The sequence below is a fragment of the Phyllobates terribilis genome, unplaced genomic scaffold (genome assembly GCF_046119375.1).
Source record: "Phyllobates terribilis strain yellow unplaced genomic scaffold, ASM4611937v1 Scaffold_9__5_contigs__length_417890890, whole genome shotgun sequence".
Lineage (NCBI taxonomy): Eukaryota > Metazoa > Chordata > Amphibia > Anura > Dendrobatidae > Phyllobates > Phyllobates terribilis.
The window spans coordinates 112,449,661-112,464,278 of NW_027362769.1; the positions used below are offsets into that span (position 1 = coordinate 112,449,661).

The 14,618-nt window shown below is 44.8% G+C and overlaps 1 protein-coding gene across 1 annotated transcript in view; it reads right to left on the reverse strand.

Annotated features, from left to right (window-relative positions):
- PDK1 (pyruvate dehydrogenase kinase 1) overlaps window positions 1-14,618 on the reverse strand; it is a 33,388-nt gene that overhangs the window by 9,201 nt on the left and 9,569 nt on the right. The window contains exons 5-8 of the mRNA XM_073646940.1: window positions 13,740-13,835; window positions 10,287-10,364; window positions 2,733-2,809; window positions 411-509 (exon numbers count right to left, since the gene is read on the reverse strand). Of these exons, the coding sequence (XP_073503041.1) occupies window positions 411-509; window positions 2,733-2,809; window positions 10,287-10,364; window positions 13,740-13,835 (350 nt within the window). The remainder of the gene's footprint in view (window positions 1-410; window positions 510-2,732; window positions 2,810-10,286; window positions 10,365-13,739; window positions 13,836-14,618) is intronic.

Sequence of the window (14,618 nt, forward strand, 5' to 3'; positions counted from 1 at the left end):
AAGTTGAAAGTGCCAGGAAACAAAGAGCCCGTAAAAGCCCAAACTATTAATTTTTCAAATGAAACCTAAATTGCAAAAAAGTTCTTTTTAGCCCCAAATACATGTATTTAAATAAAAATTGTCCCTAAAAGGGTGGACAACCCCTTTAAAGACCATATGAACTGCTTTTTAGGGTATAGGAGTATCTAATTTTTCATTGGGTGGAACGTTGTAACACACGAGGCTATCCTGTCCACTAAAAACAACAATAACCTGACGGATTGGAAGAAACTTATTGCAGTTGCCATTACAAAATGTAAAAAACAAAACAAAAAAAAACACAGCAGAAAGTTGCCCTGAAATCTACATGGTCACTAATAGTAATGCTTCTCCGCAGTTTATTTTTGCAGCATGGTTACGGAGGAACTTACTTTGACTGTTAAGTCTTCACTTCCCAAAGCTACTCGCACTTTCACGGGAGGATAGACGCCTTTGTCTGCGTGGAATTCCATGGTGGCACGCATTGCATTCTAAGAAGAAGAGAAAAGACCCAAACTCTGCAGTCACCGATTCCTTTTACAAGAAGGGATAGTTATCAGCAATAGAGAACACATGACACAGTATATTCGGTAGGGTCTGTGATTGACATGACCTTCATGGTACTTTTTGTGGGCCAACAACACGGTGCAAGCCTCCCGGACCATAAATCTCATAATCCATTAGATATTTAAAGATAAGAAGGGGCAGCACTCCATCAACAGGCAAAAAGTGTGGACTTTATTAACTCACGTGGCAACATTTCAGTAAGATCACAGAACCTTTCTCAAGCAAGTGAGTACAACCATCAAGTGCATGTGCACATACATGTACACACGTGTACACACATACCAGTTAATACATAATTTATATTACATTTCAAATCATCACACACCATTCCATTATAGTTCATATCGTTTGTGTAATCATATGTGACATATTACATCATGGCAAATTCACCACAAAACCATTTTGTACATACTGTGTATGTACTCTTTGCAGCTTAGGAACTCATGTCCACCATCTTGGTTGTGGGAACGTTTCCCTTCCAACATAATCTTTGTGTGCATGCTCCTGGACACCAAAACCGCCTATCTATTATGGGAAGCCCAGCGGACAAGCCCTCAATAGTGTCCCAGTACAGATATACAGCAGATAATCCTAGGTAACACATCTCAGTGTATCATATATTTGTCACAAGTTAATCTGATGGCCATCTTAAAGAAACAGGATCACTTTTCTAGTACAGTACTGATATATTACTATCCGCAGGACAGCAGGGCATGCTCCATGATGCACCATTGACTTCCTTATTTCATAATGACCCCAGAAACGCAGACATGTGTATTAAATAATTGAATATGCTGTTTGTGTGATTTACCTTTAAAAGGGGTTGTTCCGTCCAAATTGATAAGTTTGCAGTTACCCTGTGTGACTACAGACTTATGAATCCCCCCCAGTGCAAGCACTGTGCACTGTGATGATCCCGGGTCTGAAACAGTGTGTGCGCTAGGGGGGGATTCAGAAGTCTGCAGTCACACACAGTGACTGCAGACTTAGCACTTTGGACCGGACAACCCCTTTATTCTTTTGATTGTATGGGGGAGTCATTACATTAATCAATTTAGTACATATGTATCATTTAAACGATTTATGCACAAAATTAACTTTATTATAAATATACACAGTATGTAAAAATGGATTTTTGGTGAATTTGCCATGATGTAATATGTCACATATGATTACACAAACTAAATGAACCATTATGGAAAGGTCTGTGATGATTTGAAATTCTAATTCCTTTCCGACCGTATAGGTACGTCCAAGGTCGCCTCCCCCTGTTTGATGCAGGCTCTGGCGCTGAGCCCGCATCTTTTCCGGAACATGACAGCTGATCTGATCAGCTGTAATGTGCCCCTAAAAGCCGTGGGTGGAATCGCGATCCACCCACTGTTGACATGTTAAATGCCGCTGTCAAACTCCAACAGCGGCATTTAAACATGGCTGCAGCAAAAGCACGTCATAAGACCGGCGCACCCGTCACATGATCGTGGGTCGCCAAGACAACCTGGGTTGTGCAGGAGACCATGTGGTTGTCACAGACTGTCTGCTATGAACACTGCCCAGCGGTCGGCGTTCATAGCAGATGAGCATTTCTGCACTATTGAATCAAGTGAAAAAAAAATGTTTTAAAAAATATTAACAGAATAAAAAAAATATATAAAAAGTTCAAATCACCGCCCTTTCGCCCCATTCAAAATAAAACAGTTAAAAAAAAATAAAATCAATTGGAATGGCCGCATTCAGAATAGCCAGATCTAGCAATATATAAAAATAATTAATCAGATCGGTAAACTGCATAACAAGACAAAGAATTAAAATGCCAGAATTACGTTTTTTGGTCGCTGCAACATTAAAATAAAATGCAATAATGGGCGATCAAAACATCGGATCTACCCCAAAATGGTATCAATAAAAATGTCAGCTCGACAAGCAAAAAATAAGCCCTCACCCGGCCCCAGATCCCGAAAAATGGAGACGCTATGGGTCTTGGAAAATGGTGTCATTTCTTATTTTTTTCTTCTTACAAACTTCGAATTTTTCTTTCACCACTAAACTTAAAAACTTAATGAAATATAACAAAACAAAATATAGACTAGACGATAAGAAGTTAAATGTCCTCCTGATCAGTAGGATGGTGAGAACAGATCACACACCTTGAAAAGCTCAAACACCATATGGTACAGATGGGAGGGCACGTACACCACCTGGATCGGCTGTCCTGGATTCTGTGCTGGAAGATTAATAAGATACAATGGAAATTAGTACTAGTGTTGATCGAGCACTAAAATGCTCGGGTGCTCGAAGCTCAGGCCGAGCTCACCGTGATACTCGGGTGCTCGACCCGAGCAACGAGCCCAATGTTAGTCTATGGGAGACACGAGCATTTTTGCGGTGGCACCCACGGCAGTCTTTTAAAAGCCTAACAAGTGCCCAAAACGATAGTGACAGTGCTCAAATGACATGGGGACAGCATGGGCATCGCCCCGGGAAGCATTTCTGACCCCCAGGTCACTGTTGTCAACAACGTGGTCAGAGGTATTAAGCCACTTATAAGGGCTCACAACAAAACGTTCAAAAACTAAACTGAAACTGTTTTCCTGTGAAATATGTTAAGAAACATCCTTTCCAGGGTAAAGACTTGTGTATAAGGTAAAATAAATAACCCCCCCAAAAAAATACTCCTCCACACCTTGGGCTATGTTAACAAGTATCATTTTTTATGCGTTTTTGCACTTTTGTATTGCTTTCAACCGTGACAAATGCATTCACCGGGAAATGTCATTTTAACATTTTACAACCTTATCTGGCCATGTGCTGTGTGACACATGCATACAGTGCTGAAAAGACATGGGAACAGCATAGGGAAGACCCCTGGAAGCATCTCTGACACCCAGGTCACTGCCTAAAAGTGTGCCCATCAAAAGTCATCCTTGCCACATCAGAAGATGCAGACTTGCAACTATCCCCGTGCAAGTTCTTGTCCCAGGGCACTGTTCAATTGTACCTCCCCCATTCCTTGCAATGCAAGCGCAAATATGCAGCCAACCACCCACCCACCCCCAGGCTGCAATACCATACTGCTTGCTTGCACTTGAAATTGGGCCTTTTATGCATGTGGAGGCTACCACGTAATGGCTGCGTTGGCGGCCAGTAATCCATATTCAGTCCCCAGCCGCCCGGCGGCCGAGTGTCCACACTCGGTCCCCAGCCGCCAGGGGGCGGTCGGGTGTCCATACTCGGTCCCCAGCCGCCCCGCGGCCGGGTGTCCACACACGATCCCCAGCCGCCTGGGGGCAGCCGGGTTTCCATAAACGGTCCCCAGCTGCCCCTATGTCTCCTGTCAACTTCCCCCCCACACACTTTTCTTAGCCCAGCCTGCTTTAGGGCAGCATTGGACGAGACCACCAGAGAACCAGACTCCTCTGGTGGGCCCTGGCTTCTCCATCAGGGGGAGTTGAGAGTGCCAAGGTGAGGACTATGATGATGATGATACAAGTTAGCATCTGCTTTGTTTTCTTGGAATGCAAGTGCATGTATGTAGTAGCGGCTAGGCCTGAGGTGGTCAGCGTTTTGGCGCATATCCTACCTCCGCCGAGGATTGCTGGATGTTTTCCTGCTACTATCCCAGTTCTATGACTCTCGTTAAAACAAAGCTTCAGGTGATAAATGATGGATGAGGTAGTGGCAAAGGAGAAAGAGCAGGAGGAACAGGGACCATTCACATCAATATCAGGCCAGTCAACCACACATGTCTTGTAGGATATGTTTCTGTAACAAAAGGAGCGGTTCGGCTACACAGTTATAGGGCATACAGTGAGTGCAATGCCTACCAAAAATTTTGAGGCACTCCAATGCCCCTTGGAAATGACATGGAGGTCAGAGGGCCTTAACTAAACCGTTTTTTCCATTTATAGCAACTGGGTCTCCTGTACACTGTTAGCCTAAGCAGTGAATGGAAGGCTTTCCAAAAATTATGAGGAACTGCAATGCCCCTTACAAGATCCATGCAGTACAGCATATTACAAACACTATTCCCATTATTGGGGAGTGGGTCTCCCATAGTATTTGCTTATGCCTTCCAAGCAAAAGCTTCCAAAAATTAGGAGGAAATGCAATGCCCGTTCGAAGACTCGTGGAGGTGCCAGTAGCTTAACAAGACGCTTTTAATGCCCCTCAGAAGAGACGTGGAGGTCAGAGTGGTATAACAACAGGCTTTTAATGCCCCTTACAAGAGCCATACAGTACAGCATCTTAAAAATATTATTCCCATTATTGGGGAGTGGGTCTCCCACAGTCTTTGCTTATGCCTTCCAAGCAAAAGCTGACAAAAAGAAGGACGGAGGAACTTTTAATAATGGCAACACGGACCACGGTCACCCTGGTGGTATAGTGGTGGTGGAGGCTGAGGATAAGGAGAAGAAGATTAAACAGCCGAAATGAGGAAGCGTATACCCATGTGTGGTTGTGAAGCGGTGCATGGGAATACACCTCCCAATATAACACAGTGGATTTGACTTTATGTTACTCTGCTGTCATTTGGTGGTGATGAGAAGTCTGGTCCAATCCAGCCCTTGTTCATTTTGATAAGAGTCAGCTTGTCAGCATTGTCAGTTGACAGGCGAGTGCGCTTATCAGTTATAATTCCCCCAGCGGCACTAAAAACACGCTCTGATAACACGCTAGCGGCAGGGCAGGCCAGGCCAGGACCTCCAAGCCATACAGAGCGAGTTCATTCCAAGTGTCCAGCTTGGATACCCAATAATTAAAAGGCACAGAGGAATCACGGAGGATGCTGGTACGGTCGGCAAGGTACTCCCTCACCATCTTTTGAAACTTTCCACTCCTTGTGAGAGTACCCCGCGCCTCAGGGTCTGTCCGAAGGGAGGGTCTGAGAAAACTGTCCCAGAACGTTGACAGTGTTCCTCTGGCTCTGCTGGATTGGAGTTGCCTCTCTATCGCTTGTACGCTTTGGCTGGTCAACGAACTGTGACCTCTGCCGCTAGCGTGTTCAGATGGGAATTTTTTTAACAGTTCTGCAGCAAGGGCCTTCTGGTACTGCCCCATTTTTGTAGACCTCTCCACCTCAGGAATAAGAGTGAAAGTTCTCCTTGTAGCGGGGGTCTAAAAGTGTCACCAACCAGTAATGACTGTCACCCAACACTTTGACAACGCAAGGGTCATGGTTAAGGCAGCGTAACATAAAGTCAGCCATGCGTGCCAGAATGGTAACGGGCAAGACTTCCATGTCCTCACCAAGATGACGACTGACCATGCTCTCTTCCTCCTCCTCCTCCTCCCCCCTGTCCTCAGGCCACCCACGCTGAACCGACGGTATGACACTTGTACAGGTACTACCGTCTACAGCGCATGATACCAGCTCCTGTTCTTCCTCCTCCTCCTCCTGCGCTCCCTCATTGTCCCCCAATGCACGTTGGGATGAGATGAGGCTGGGCTGTGTGTAATCGCCCACTACGGCTTCTTGATCCATCTCATCATACTCTGGCTGCAATGCCTCCTCTTTAATTCTCTGCAGAGAGCGATGCAAAAGACAGACAAGTGGGATGCTGATGCTAATGATGGCGTCATCGCCACTCACCATCTTGGTGGCCTCCTCAAAGATTGTCAGGATGGTACATATGTCAGACATCCAGGTCCACTCATGAGGTCTTATGTGTGGAGTCTGACCTGAATATCAACGGCCTTGTTGCAGCTGGTAATCCACAACTGATCTCTTCTGCTCACAAATCCTTTGCAACATGTGGAGGGTAGAGTGCAAACGTGTGGGGACATCACACACCAGTCAGTGTGCCGGAAGCTGCAAACGCTGCTGCAACACAGCAAGGGCGGCGGAAGCTGTAGCCGACTTGCGAAAATGAGCTGACAGGCGGCGTACTTTCACGAGCAGATCTGGCAACTCGGGGTACGATTTAAGAAACCGCTGAACCACGAGGTTAAGCACATGAGCCAGGCATGGTACGTGTGTGATCTCGCCTCGCCTAAGAGCCGCCACCAGGTTACGGCCATTGTCACACATGACCATGCCTGGATGTAGGTTCAGCAGTCTCAGCCACAGATCTGCCTGCTCTTTCACAGCTGTCCACAACTCACAAGCAGTGTGAGGTTTATCACCTAAGCTTATGAGTTTCAGCACAGCCTGTTGACGCTTGGCTGAGGCAGTACTGCAGTGCTTCCAGCTTGTAACTGATGTGGTGATAACTGAGATGGAGGCTGAACATGAGGAGGATGATGCGCAGGAGCTGTACACTGTGGGGGCAACTCTGACTGACATAGGGCCCGCAATCCTCGATGTGGGGAGGATGTGTTCCGTCCCAAGGTCCGACTGGGTCCCGGCTTCCACTATGTTTACCCAGTGTGCCGTCAGGGAGATGTACCGTCCCTGGCCACAAGCACTTGTCCACGTGTCCGTTGTCAGGTGGACTCTCCCAGTAACTGCGTTGTTGGGGGCACGGTAGATGTTTTGGGGCACGTGCTTGTGTAGTGCGGGGATGGCACACCAGGCAAAATAGTGTCGGCTGGGGACCGAGTACCGAGGGACAGCCACCGCCATAAGGTTGTGGAAGGATTCCGTCTCCACCAGCCTAAAAGGCAGCATTTCCAACGCAAGCAGTCATGAAATGTGCGAATTTAGGACTGTGGCCTGTGGAGAGTTAGCAGCGAATTTCCGCTTTAGTTCAAAGGTCTGGGATATGGACAATTGAACGCTGCGGTGGGACGTGGACGTTGATGCTGTTTCTTGAGAAACTGGCATAACAAGTGAAGACTGAGAGGAGGGGGCATCTTTACATGCAGTATGGACAGGGGATTGCCTTGCACACACAACAGGGGGTTCTATTGCACGCACAACAGCGGAAGAAGCAGTGGTGACACCCGCTGACACTGGTCGTGGACCCTGGGGTTCGCCCCACAAAGTCGGGTGCTTTGCTGCCATGTGCCTGATCATGCTGGTGGTGGTCAGGCTGGTAGTTTTGTCACCCCTGCTGATGCTGGCATGGCAGGTGGTACAAATGGCCTTTTTGGGGTTATCAGCAGTGTCTTTAAAAAAATTCCAGACTCTGGAAGACCTACCGCTTGTACTGGCAACGTCCCTCGTGTTGGTGTTACAGGGAACGGTTGCCCGCCTTCTGTCTGCGGCCACCACACTGCTTCTTCCTGCCTGTTGGGGTACTCTGCCTCCCTCCCCCTGTGTGCTGCTGGCCTCACTCTGCATGTCCTCCTGCCACGTTGGGTCAGTTACTAGATCATCCACCACCTCCTCCACTTCCACTTGCGCACCACGATGCTCCTCCTCACTTCCTGGCAATTGTGTCTCGTCATCGTCCACCTCTTGTGACAAATTGCCAGCGTCGACTTCCTGTGGCCGTGGCTGTTCAAATATTTGGGCATCGCTACATGGGATCTCCTCTTCCACCACTTCAAGCGGAGCAGGCGAGGGGCACAAATATCGAAATGGACAAGTGAACAGCTCTTCAGAGTGTCCAAGTGTGGGATCAATTGCTGTCTGACGACACTCGGCATGGTGGGAGGAAGGAGCATCAGGGTGAGGAGGAGTATGCGGTCGAGATTCACGGCTGCTAAGACCGTGTGGAAGACAGACCGGAAGTGGTGGTGCCCAGTTAACTGGAAGTATTATCTGCTACCCAATTAATAACCTGTTCACACTGATCAGTTCGCAATACTGGTGCTGTTCTGTGCTTCCCTAGTAATTTGGTCAAGAAGTGGGAGCGAGAAGATGTGGCTGTTGGTTGTGGCACATTTTCACCTTGGCCACGGCCCCGTTCTCTGCACGCACCATTACCGGAACGTCCAGTTCCACGTCCCTTGCCACGCGCCTCGCCCATTGTAAAGGAAGTAAAATAGCTTACACTCGCACTATCAATGGAAAAAGGGTAATAAAAAGTAGATTAGAACCGTGGAAGAGGAAAACCACAGTTCTATTTCTCTGGCCTACACCCGACTCTTTTAAACAATCAGAACAATCAGGAGACACTATTACTGTTTTTCCTTACGGAAAAAATACCAAAACCTGAATAATAGAGATTTTTTACAGTGGAACAGCAAAACCAGTTTTAATTTACTGCGGTATACCAGACTTTTTACAATATATAGATTTGCAGCTGAACAGTGAGCGACACACTCAAACTGTTTTTTTTTTTTAGATAACAAAGGCCCAAAACTGGGTACTACAGAGATTTTACCCGTGGAACTGCAAAACCACACTTCTGTTTCTGTGGCCTATACCAGACTCTTTTCAACAGATATATTTGTGTCTGAAAAGTCAGAGACACACTTTTTTTTTTTTTTTTTTTTTTGGGGGGGTGGGGGACACCAATAGGTTAATAAGACGGGTATTTGTACAGTGTGTAGGAGGAAAAAAAAAAAGAGGATTTAGATGAAAAAAAGAGGATTTAGATGAAAAAAAGAGGATTTAGATGAAAAAAAGAGGATTTAGATGAAAAAAAGAGGATTTTACTGGCCCCCGAGACCTGCAGCTAAGTCCAGCAATTTCAGAAACAGGAGCACACAGGACTGTAATGCAGTGTTTGCTGGTATAACCACTGTGTCTCCTATACAGCCTGCCTGCCTGCCTGATATACCTGGGATGGATATTAGCCCTGAGAAGGACTGTTTGTTTGATCTGGCAGCCTTTACAGACCCTACACTAACTATTTTGCAGCAAAAATCTCTCCCTAGCTCAGCAGCGCTGTCCCTACACTGTCTGATCTGGAGCGTCTGTGTCCAAAATGGCGGCGCCCGGTTTTAAATACTCGAGGTGACGCTGTGTGGCCAGCCAATCACTGTAATGCCCACAAACAACATGGCTGCGGCATTACAGTGACTGGCTGGCAATCCCTGCATGTTCATTGGCTCTGTAAAGAGCGCCAAACATGCAGGGCGGAGACCCGAGCTCCCGCCCGAGTAACCCGAAAATGCTCGGTGCTCGCCGAACATCCCGAGTAGCGTGATGCTCGGGCGAGTACCGAGCAGTGTCGAGCATGCTCGCTCAACACTAATTAGTACACAAAATATCCTGCCTTTAACAGTTTCAGACAAATAGACAATCCAGGACAAGGGGCCCTTGACATTTAGTAGATCACAAGGTGGTTCCTCAGCTAGGAATCACATGGATTGCAGAAAGTGTGCAGTTGTCCTGCAGGGTAAATATATTTCAGAGTACTCACTAAAATCAGTGATCTGTTTGTGTCATACAGCCAACCAGGCTCCTACTTTGCACTGATGAGGGGCATAAAACCTGAAACGTCAGTCTGCAAGAGGAGATTCTGGTCTGGCTTTATATCCCAAGTCACGTGACAAGGCTCTTCATAGGGAGCATATTGACAGTTCTCTTCTTCTGTGAAGAGGCCATTTGAAGAGGTACTTCATCGTAGCTACTTTTGCTAATAGAAGACTTTCCTTTAGGACCCTAAAAATTCTTTATATGGGTATTAAAAACAAAACAAAAAAACACAACAGCTACAAAATGAATAAATCACTACAATATAATGTACGTGTGTATATAACACTACGGTGACAAATGTTTCGAAAAAACGTTGCACCATTTTGGTGGCACCAAGTGAGGAGAACGAAAATAATATTTGTGCTTGAAGTGTAGAGAACCAGCAGAGGTACAAGAACTCAACTCTGAAAAAATGACATCATGGAGACGACACATAAATATGATAACGTACCATTGAATTCTGCAAGCTCCAGCTCAGGAGAGCTCATGTAATATAAGTCACACAGGGTTTTTGCATTCTCATATCCATCTAGAAAACAAAATAGGAAATTAGTTAATAGACCGGGATCTACATATGGGTTTTACATCATAAAGTGTCCAACATACACTATATTCCTGGAATATGGATCTAGTGCTTCCACTCTCTGCTCTTCGGAGGCTCTGCTTAGAACATCAAATGAAGAACATGGATATAAGAGCAAAACGATAAAAGTTGGTAGTGCCTGATCTCATGACACCAACAGGGCATAATGTACCCCAGTGACTATAATGGGGTCTGCCTAGTTTCCATTACGCATATCAAAAGACTGACCGTTACTTCCAAACAGAAAACAGGTGTGCACAGGTGCTTACTAAGAGAAGTCACCTAAATATATAACTAAGAAATAAAGCAGCACTCTGTAACGCTATAGCATGCAAACATGAAATATATGAAATTGGAATTGCATTACTGCTCTAGAAAATAGGAAAAAACAAAAGATACTTAGTGTACTTACGCGCTAAGTATCTTGGTTTTTCCTCTTTTCTAGGGCAGTAATGCAATTCCAATTTCATATTTGCATGCTATAGCGTTACAGAGTGCAACTTTATTTGTTAGTTTCCATTATGTGTCAGCCATATTCCTATACCATCCATGTCAAGGAGTGTGTCAGTGCTCTGACGTGGGCTGAGGTTTGGAATGAATGGAAAAAGTTTACTGATATTTCACTCTTTTTCCAGGTCATAAAATGTGTTATTGATTAGAAAATGGTTATTCCCAACTTTAGAGATTAACCCCGTGATCTGTGTTTGGAGGGAGTAGGCCTCCTGTGTGTTGTTGCCTCCTGATGCCCCCAAGTGAGTAGAAACCTCACAAGGGGATAACTTTATGATCTGGTGTCGGGGGGGTTGGGGTGTGACTGCTGGTGCCGCCACCTATGCCAGAACAGGGCTTCATTTAGATAGAGAGGTGGAGGGGCATCTTCACCGCTGCTCCAATCATTTTATAGGGGGCTGCCCGAAAAAGCAGAGTGCTCTACTCCGCTATATCCTGCAGTCTCCCAGAAAATGATTGAAGCCTGGCCACCTCTCTTTAGGTGTTGTGATGGACCTGAAGATATCAGCAAGTTATAACCTATCCGGACTGCTGCCCCATTCATTCTGTATAGGAATTGTACAATGAAAACAATATCTTTCCAAATGAAAATTTACCCTTGTGAGATCGGTTGCAGTAATTTTATGATACATAATCAGAAGTACAGATACATTATCTAAAGATGAAATGTTTGATGCATCAGTCACCTCTAGGGGGCGCTAATGCACTTACCATATACTGTTAAATAATAAAAAAATAACAGTATGGTGCTAATCAATAGACCTTCACGTTATTGCTATGATGATTTAGATGACAAACATAACATCTCTTATATGATCATAAGCGCTCATTTCCTGGTCAAAGAAAATTGTCAATGAACATTTCACAGTTTCCAGATAAGTAGAGACCGTGGATCTGAATTATACATGAGCGTTTGGCAAGGTGCTGTAATTCATTTCTAGGTTTGGCATTGGCTCCTGCTGGAAAATCTCAGTGACTCTGACCATAACCCGGATCTTCTCCAGCACTGTAACCTAAGGCGACCTCTCTAGGAGGAAAGAAAGTCACAGCCTTATGTACGGATGAGGGACTCTATCAGAAATTCACTTCTTGCAAGAATGAAAATGTTTTCCGCTGCATATGAATGAGGTATGAAATACCCTGCTGTTCACTTACACTGGATGAAGTATGTCAGCGGATTTAAAGGGACTGTCAGCACATAGTGACTGTTTACACTATGTTCCGCCACTCGGTGCTTCATGGCGGAGCAAATCATTTATATACACCTTCCACCTGCTTGTTTTCCCTCTATCTCCACCCCCTCTTCTTTGATTGACAGCTCTGACTTCATAGAGCCAGAGAAGGGAGGAGACAGATGGAAAACAAGCAGGAAGGAAGGTGTATGTAAATGATTGGCCCCGCCATGAAGCACCGAGCACCTGTACTCAGTTTGAACAGTCATCCTGTGCTGACAGAGTCCCTTTAATGGAGACCATCAAATCATGAACATGTGAACGTAGCACAACAGAGACAGTTACAGAACAGCCATCCAGTAACTGCTGTCATTTTGCAACTGTTGGTGTGCATGGAAATACATACTTTCACATGTGATGGTTATCCAGTGAAATAGAATCATACAAACGTGTGTTTAAAAAAAAAAAAAAAAGCATTGTAACATATAAAGTTTGAAGAGTCATATGACTGTTCAAACAAAGCACAGGTGCATGGTGCAGATTTCATGTACTTGTTTTCTAATTATCCCTGGAAAGCCAGAGATGTCAATCAAGAAAAAAAGAGGGTGGAGACTGAGGGGAAAGAAGTCTGTGGGAAGGAGCGCTGAACTATTTGACCGCGGCCAAAAGGTGCAGCGAGAGTCTATGCTTGTTCTATCAGTCATTGTGCAGACAGCCTCCTTTGAAGCCAAGACTTCACAGTGACCATATGTGTGTGATGAGCATCCATGCTTGGGAAACTTATGGTATATAGCATGATGATACTTGCGACATAAGCCTACAGAATTGTATGACTGCACATGAATACATACGACAGCAACTATGAATTTGCAATTATTTTATTTATTTTCAGCTAGCATACCGTATGCGAGTGCTTGCAGCCGGTCACTGTGAATTTTATAGAATATATTATATATATTTCTTATTCTCAAACTATTGTATATCTCAGCGCCAGGAATATTGTTCCTTATTTGTTTTGAGTTACTTTGGATTAGAAAAAAAAAAAAAAGGTACCATTTACCTAAAATATGCATCAGACTCACAGTATTGTGTTTTAAGTGGACTTCTGATGTAAAAAGGGGCAGCACATCAGCGCTTACAAGGAAGAATGCCGCACTATACATGTCACAGTCCCGATGCCCAGACTATTACTAACAGTCTTGGGTAAAAGGCACTGATTGGAAACCAAGAAAGTTAGTCTCTGATTGTTTAGCTCCAAAGTGCAGCGAGTTGAAGATAGGAGTCGGGTATAAGGCAGAGTTCACATTGCAGTTTAGCCTACGGTCAGTAGCTCCATCGGGATTTAGGTCTGAAGCCCTGGAAAACGTGTGCACTGACAGGGCTATTGACTGTAATTTTGCAGGTGTAGTCGCAATGTGCTATGTTGGACATCATTTTCGGCCGTATCTGCCCATTTGAGAAAGGCTCCAAGGCACAGATACGTATGGAGTGGGCTCAGGTCCTGCGGAAAGTAACGCTAATGATTATCCCATTTCACTTACCAGACACATAACAAGTACGAACACAAACGAACAGCGACAATAGAGGCAAGGGTCCATGTATTTGACCACGATCTGTATCAGAGCAGAAGAGAACTTACCTCTCACAACGTCAACCACATTGCTTGCCGGGTCTATGCTGCCGATGTGTTTCGGATGCGCTGGATTCTCCTTCACTTTTCCACCAAATAGAAGCGCTACAATGCAAAGACAAAATTAACAGCTGTGTCAACAAGAGGAAATGTACCAACTATGTATCATTAAAATGATATATATATATATAAAAATTTTTTTTTTTTTTTTTTAATTATTTAATAATAAAATCAATGCGACACAAGGAATTCAGAGATTGGAGCGCAGGATGAATGGAAGTAATCACTGAAATTAAACAGTTTCAGCTATTTAAAGCAGTCCTGCAGTAGGACCCATTTTGTTAGACTAAAACCTAGTTTTCTTACATTTGGGAGCACGTGTCGCTCTACGATGCTCTGATAACCCTCTGATTTCATTATTCTTGCAACATATTCAAGGCCTCCAGTCCCAGAGGCATCAAAGCAGCTCCACAACAATATGGATCCTCTACCATGTGTCACTGTAGGTAGGCTGCACCATCTATAAACTTATCACTATGCATCGCCAGAGAGCTCTAGTTTGTGGTTCCATCTGTCCGTAGAACATTTTACCAGAAGGATTGTGGTTTGTCTTTTAGCAATATTGAGTTACCCTTTCTTTATGCTTTGGCCATAACCCATAGCCGCCTATTACTCGGTGTGGGGCATATGTTAAAGGTTGAAACCATCACTCCCAATGTCTTCTGTTTAGCCTGAAATGCTTTGGATGTTGTATGAAGATAATTTTGCACTTTTCGAACCAACTTTGCAAAGTTCTTGCATAATTTTTCCACTTTCCATTACGTACTCAAAGGCACTTAAAGGGAACCTGTCACCAGAAAAAAAAAACGCTATTATCCTGCAGATATG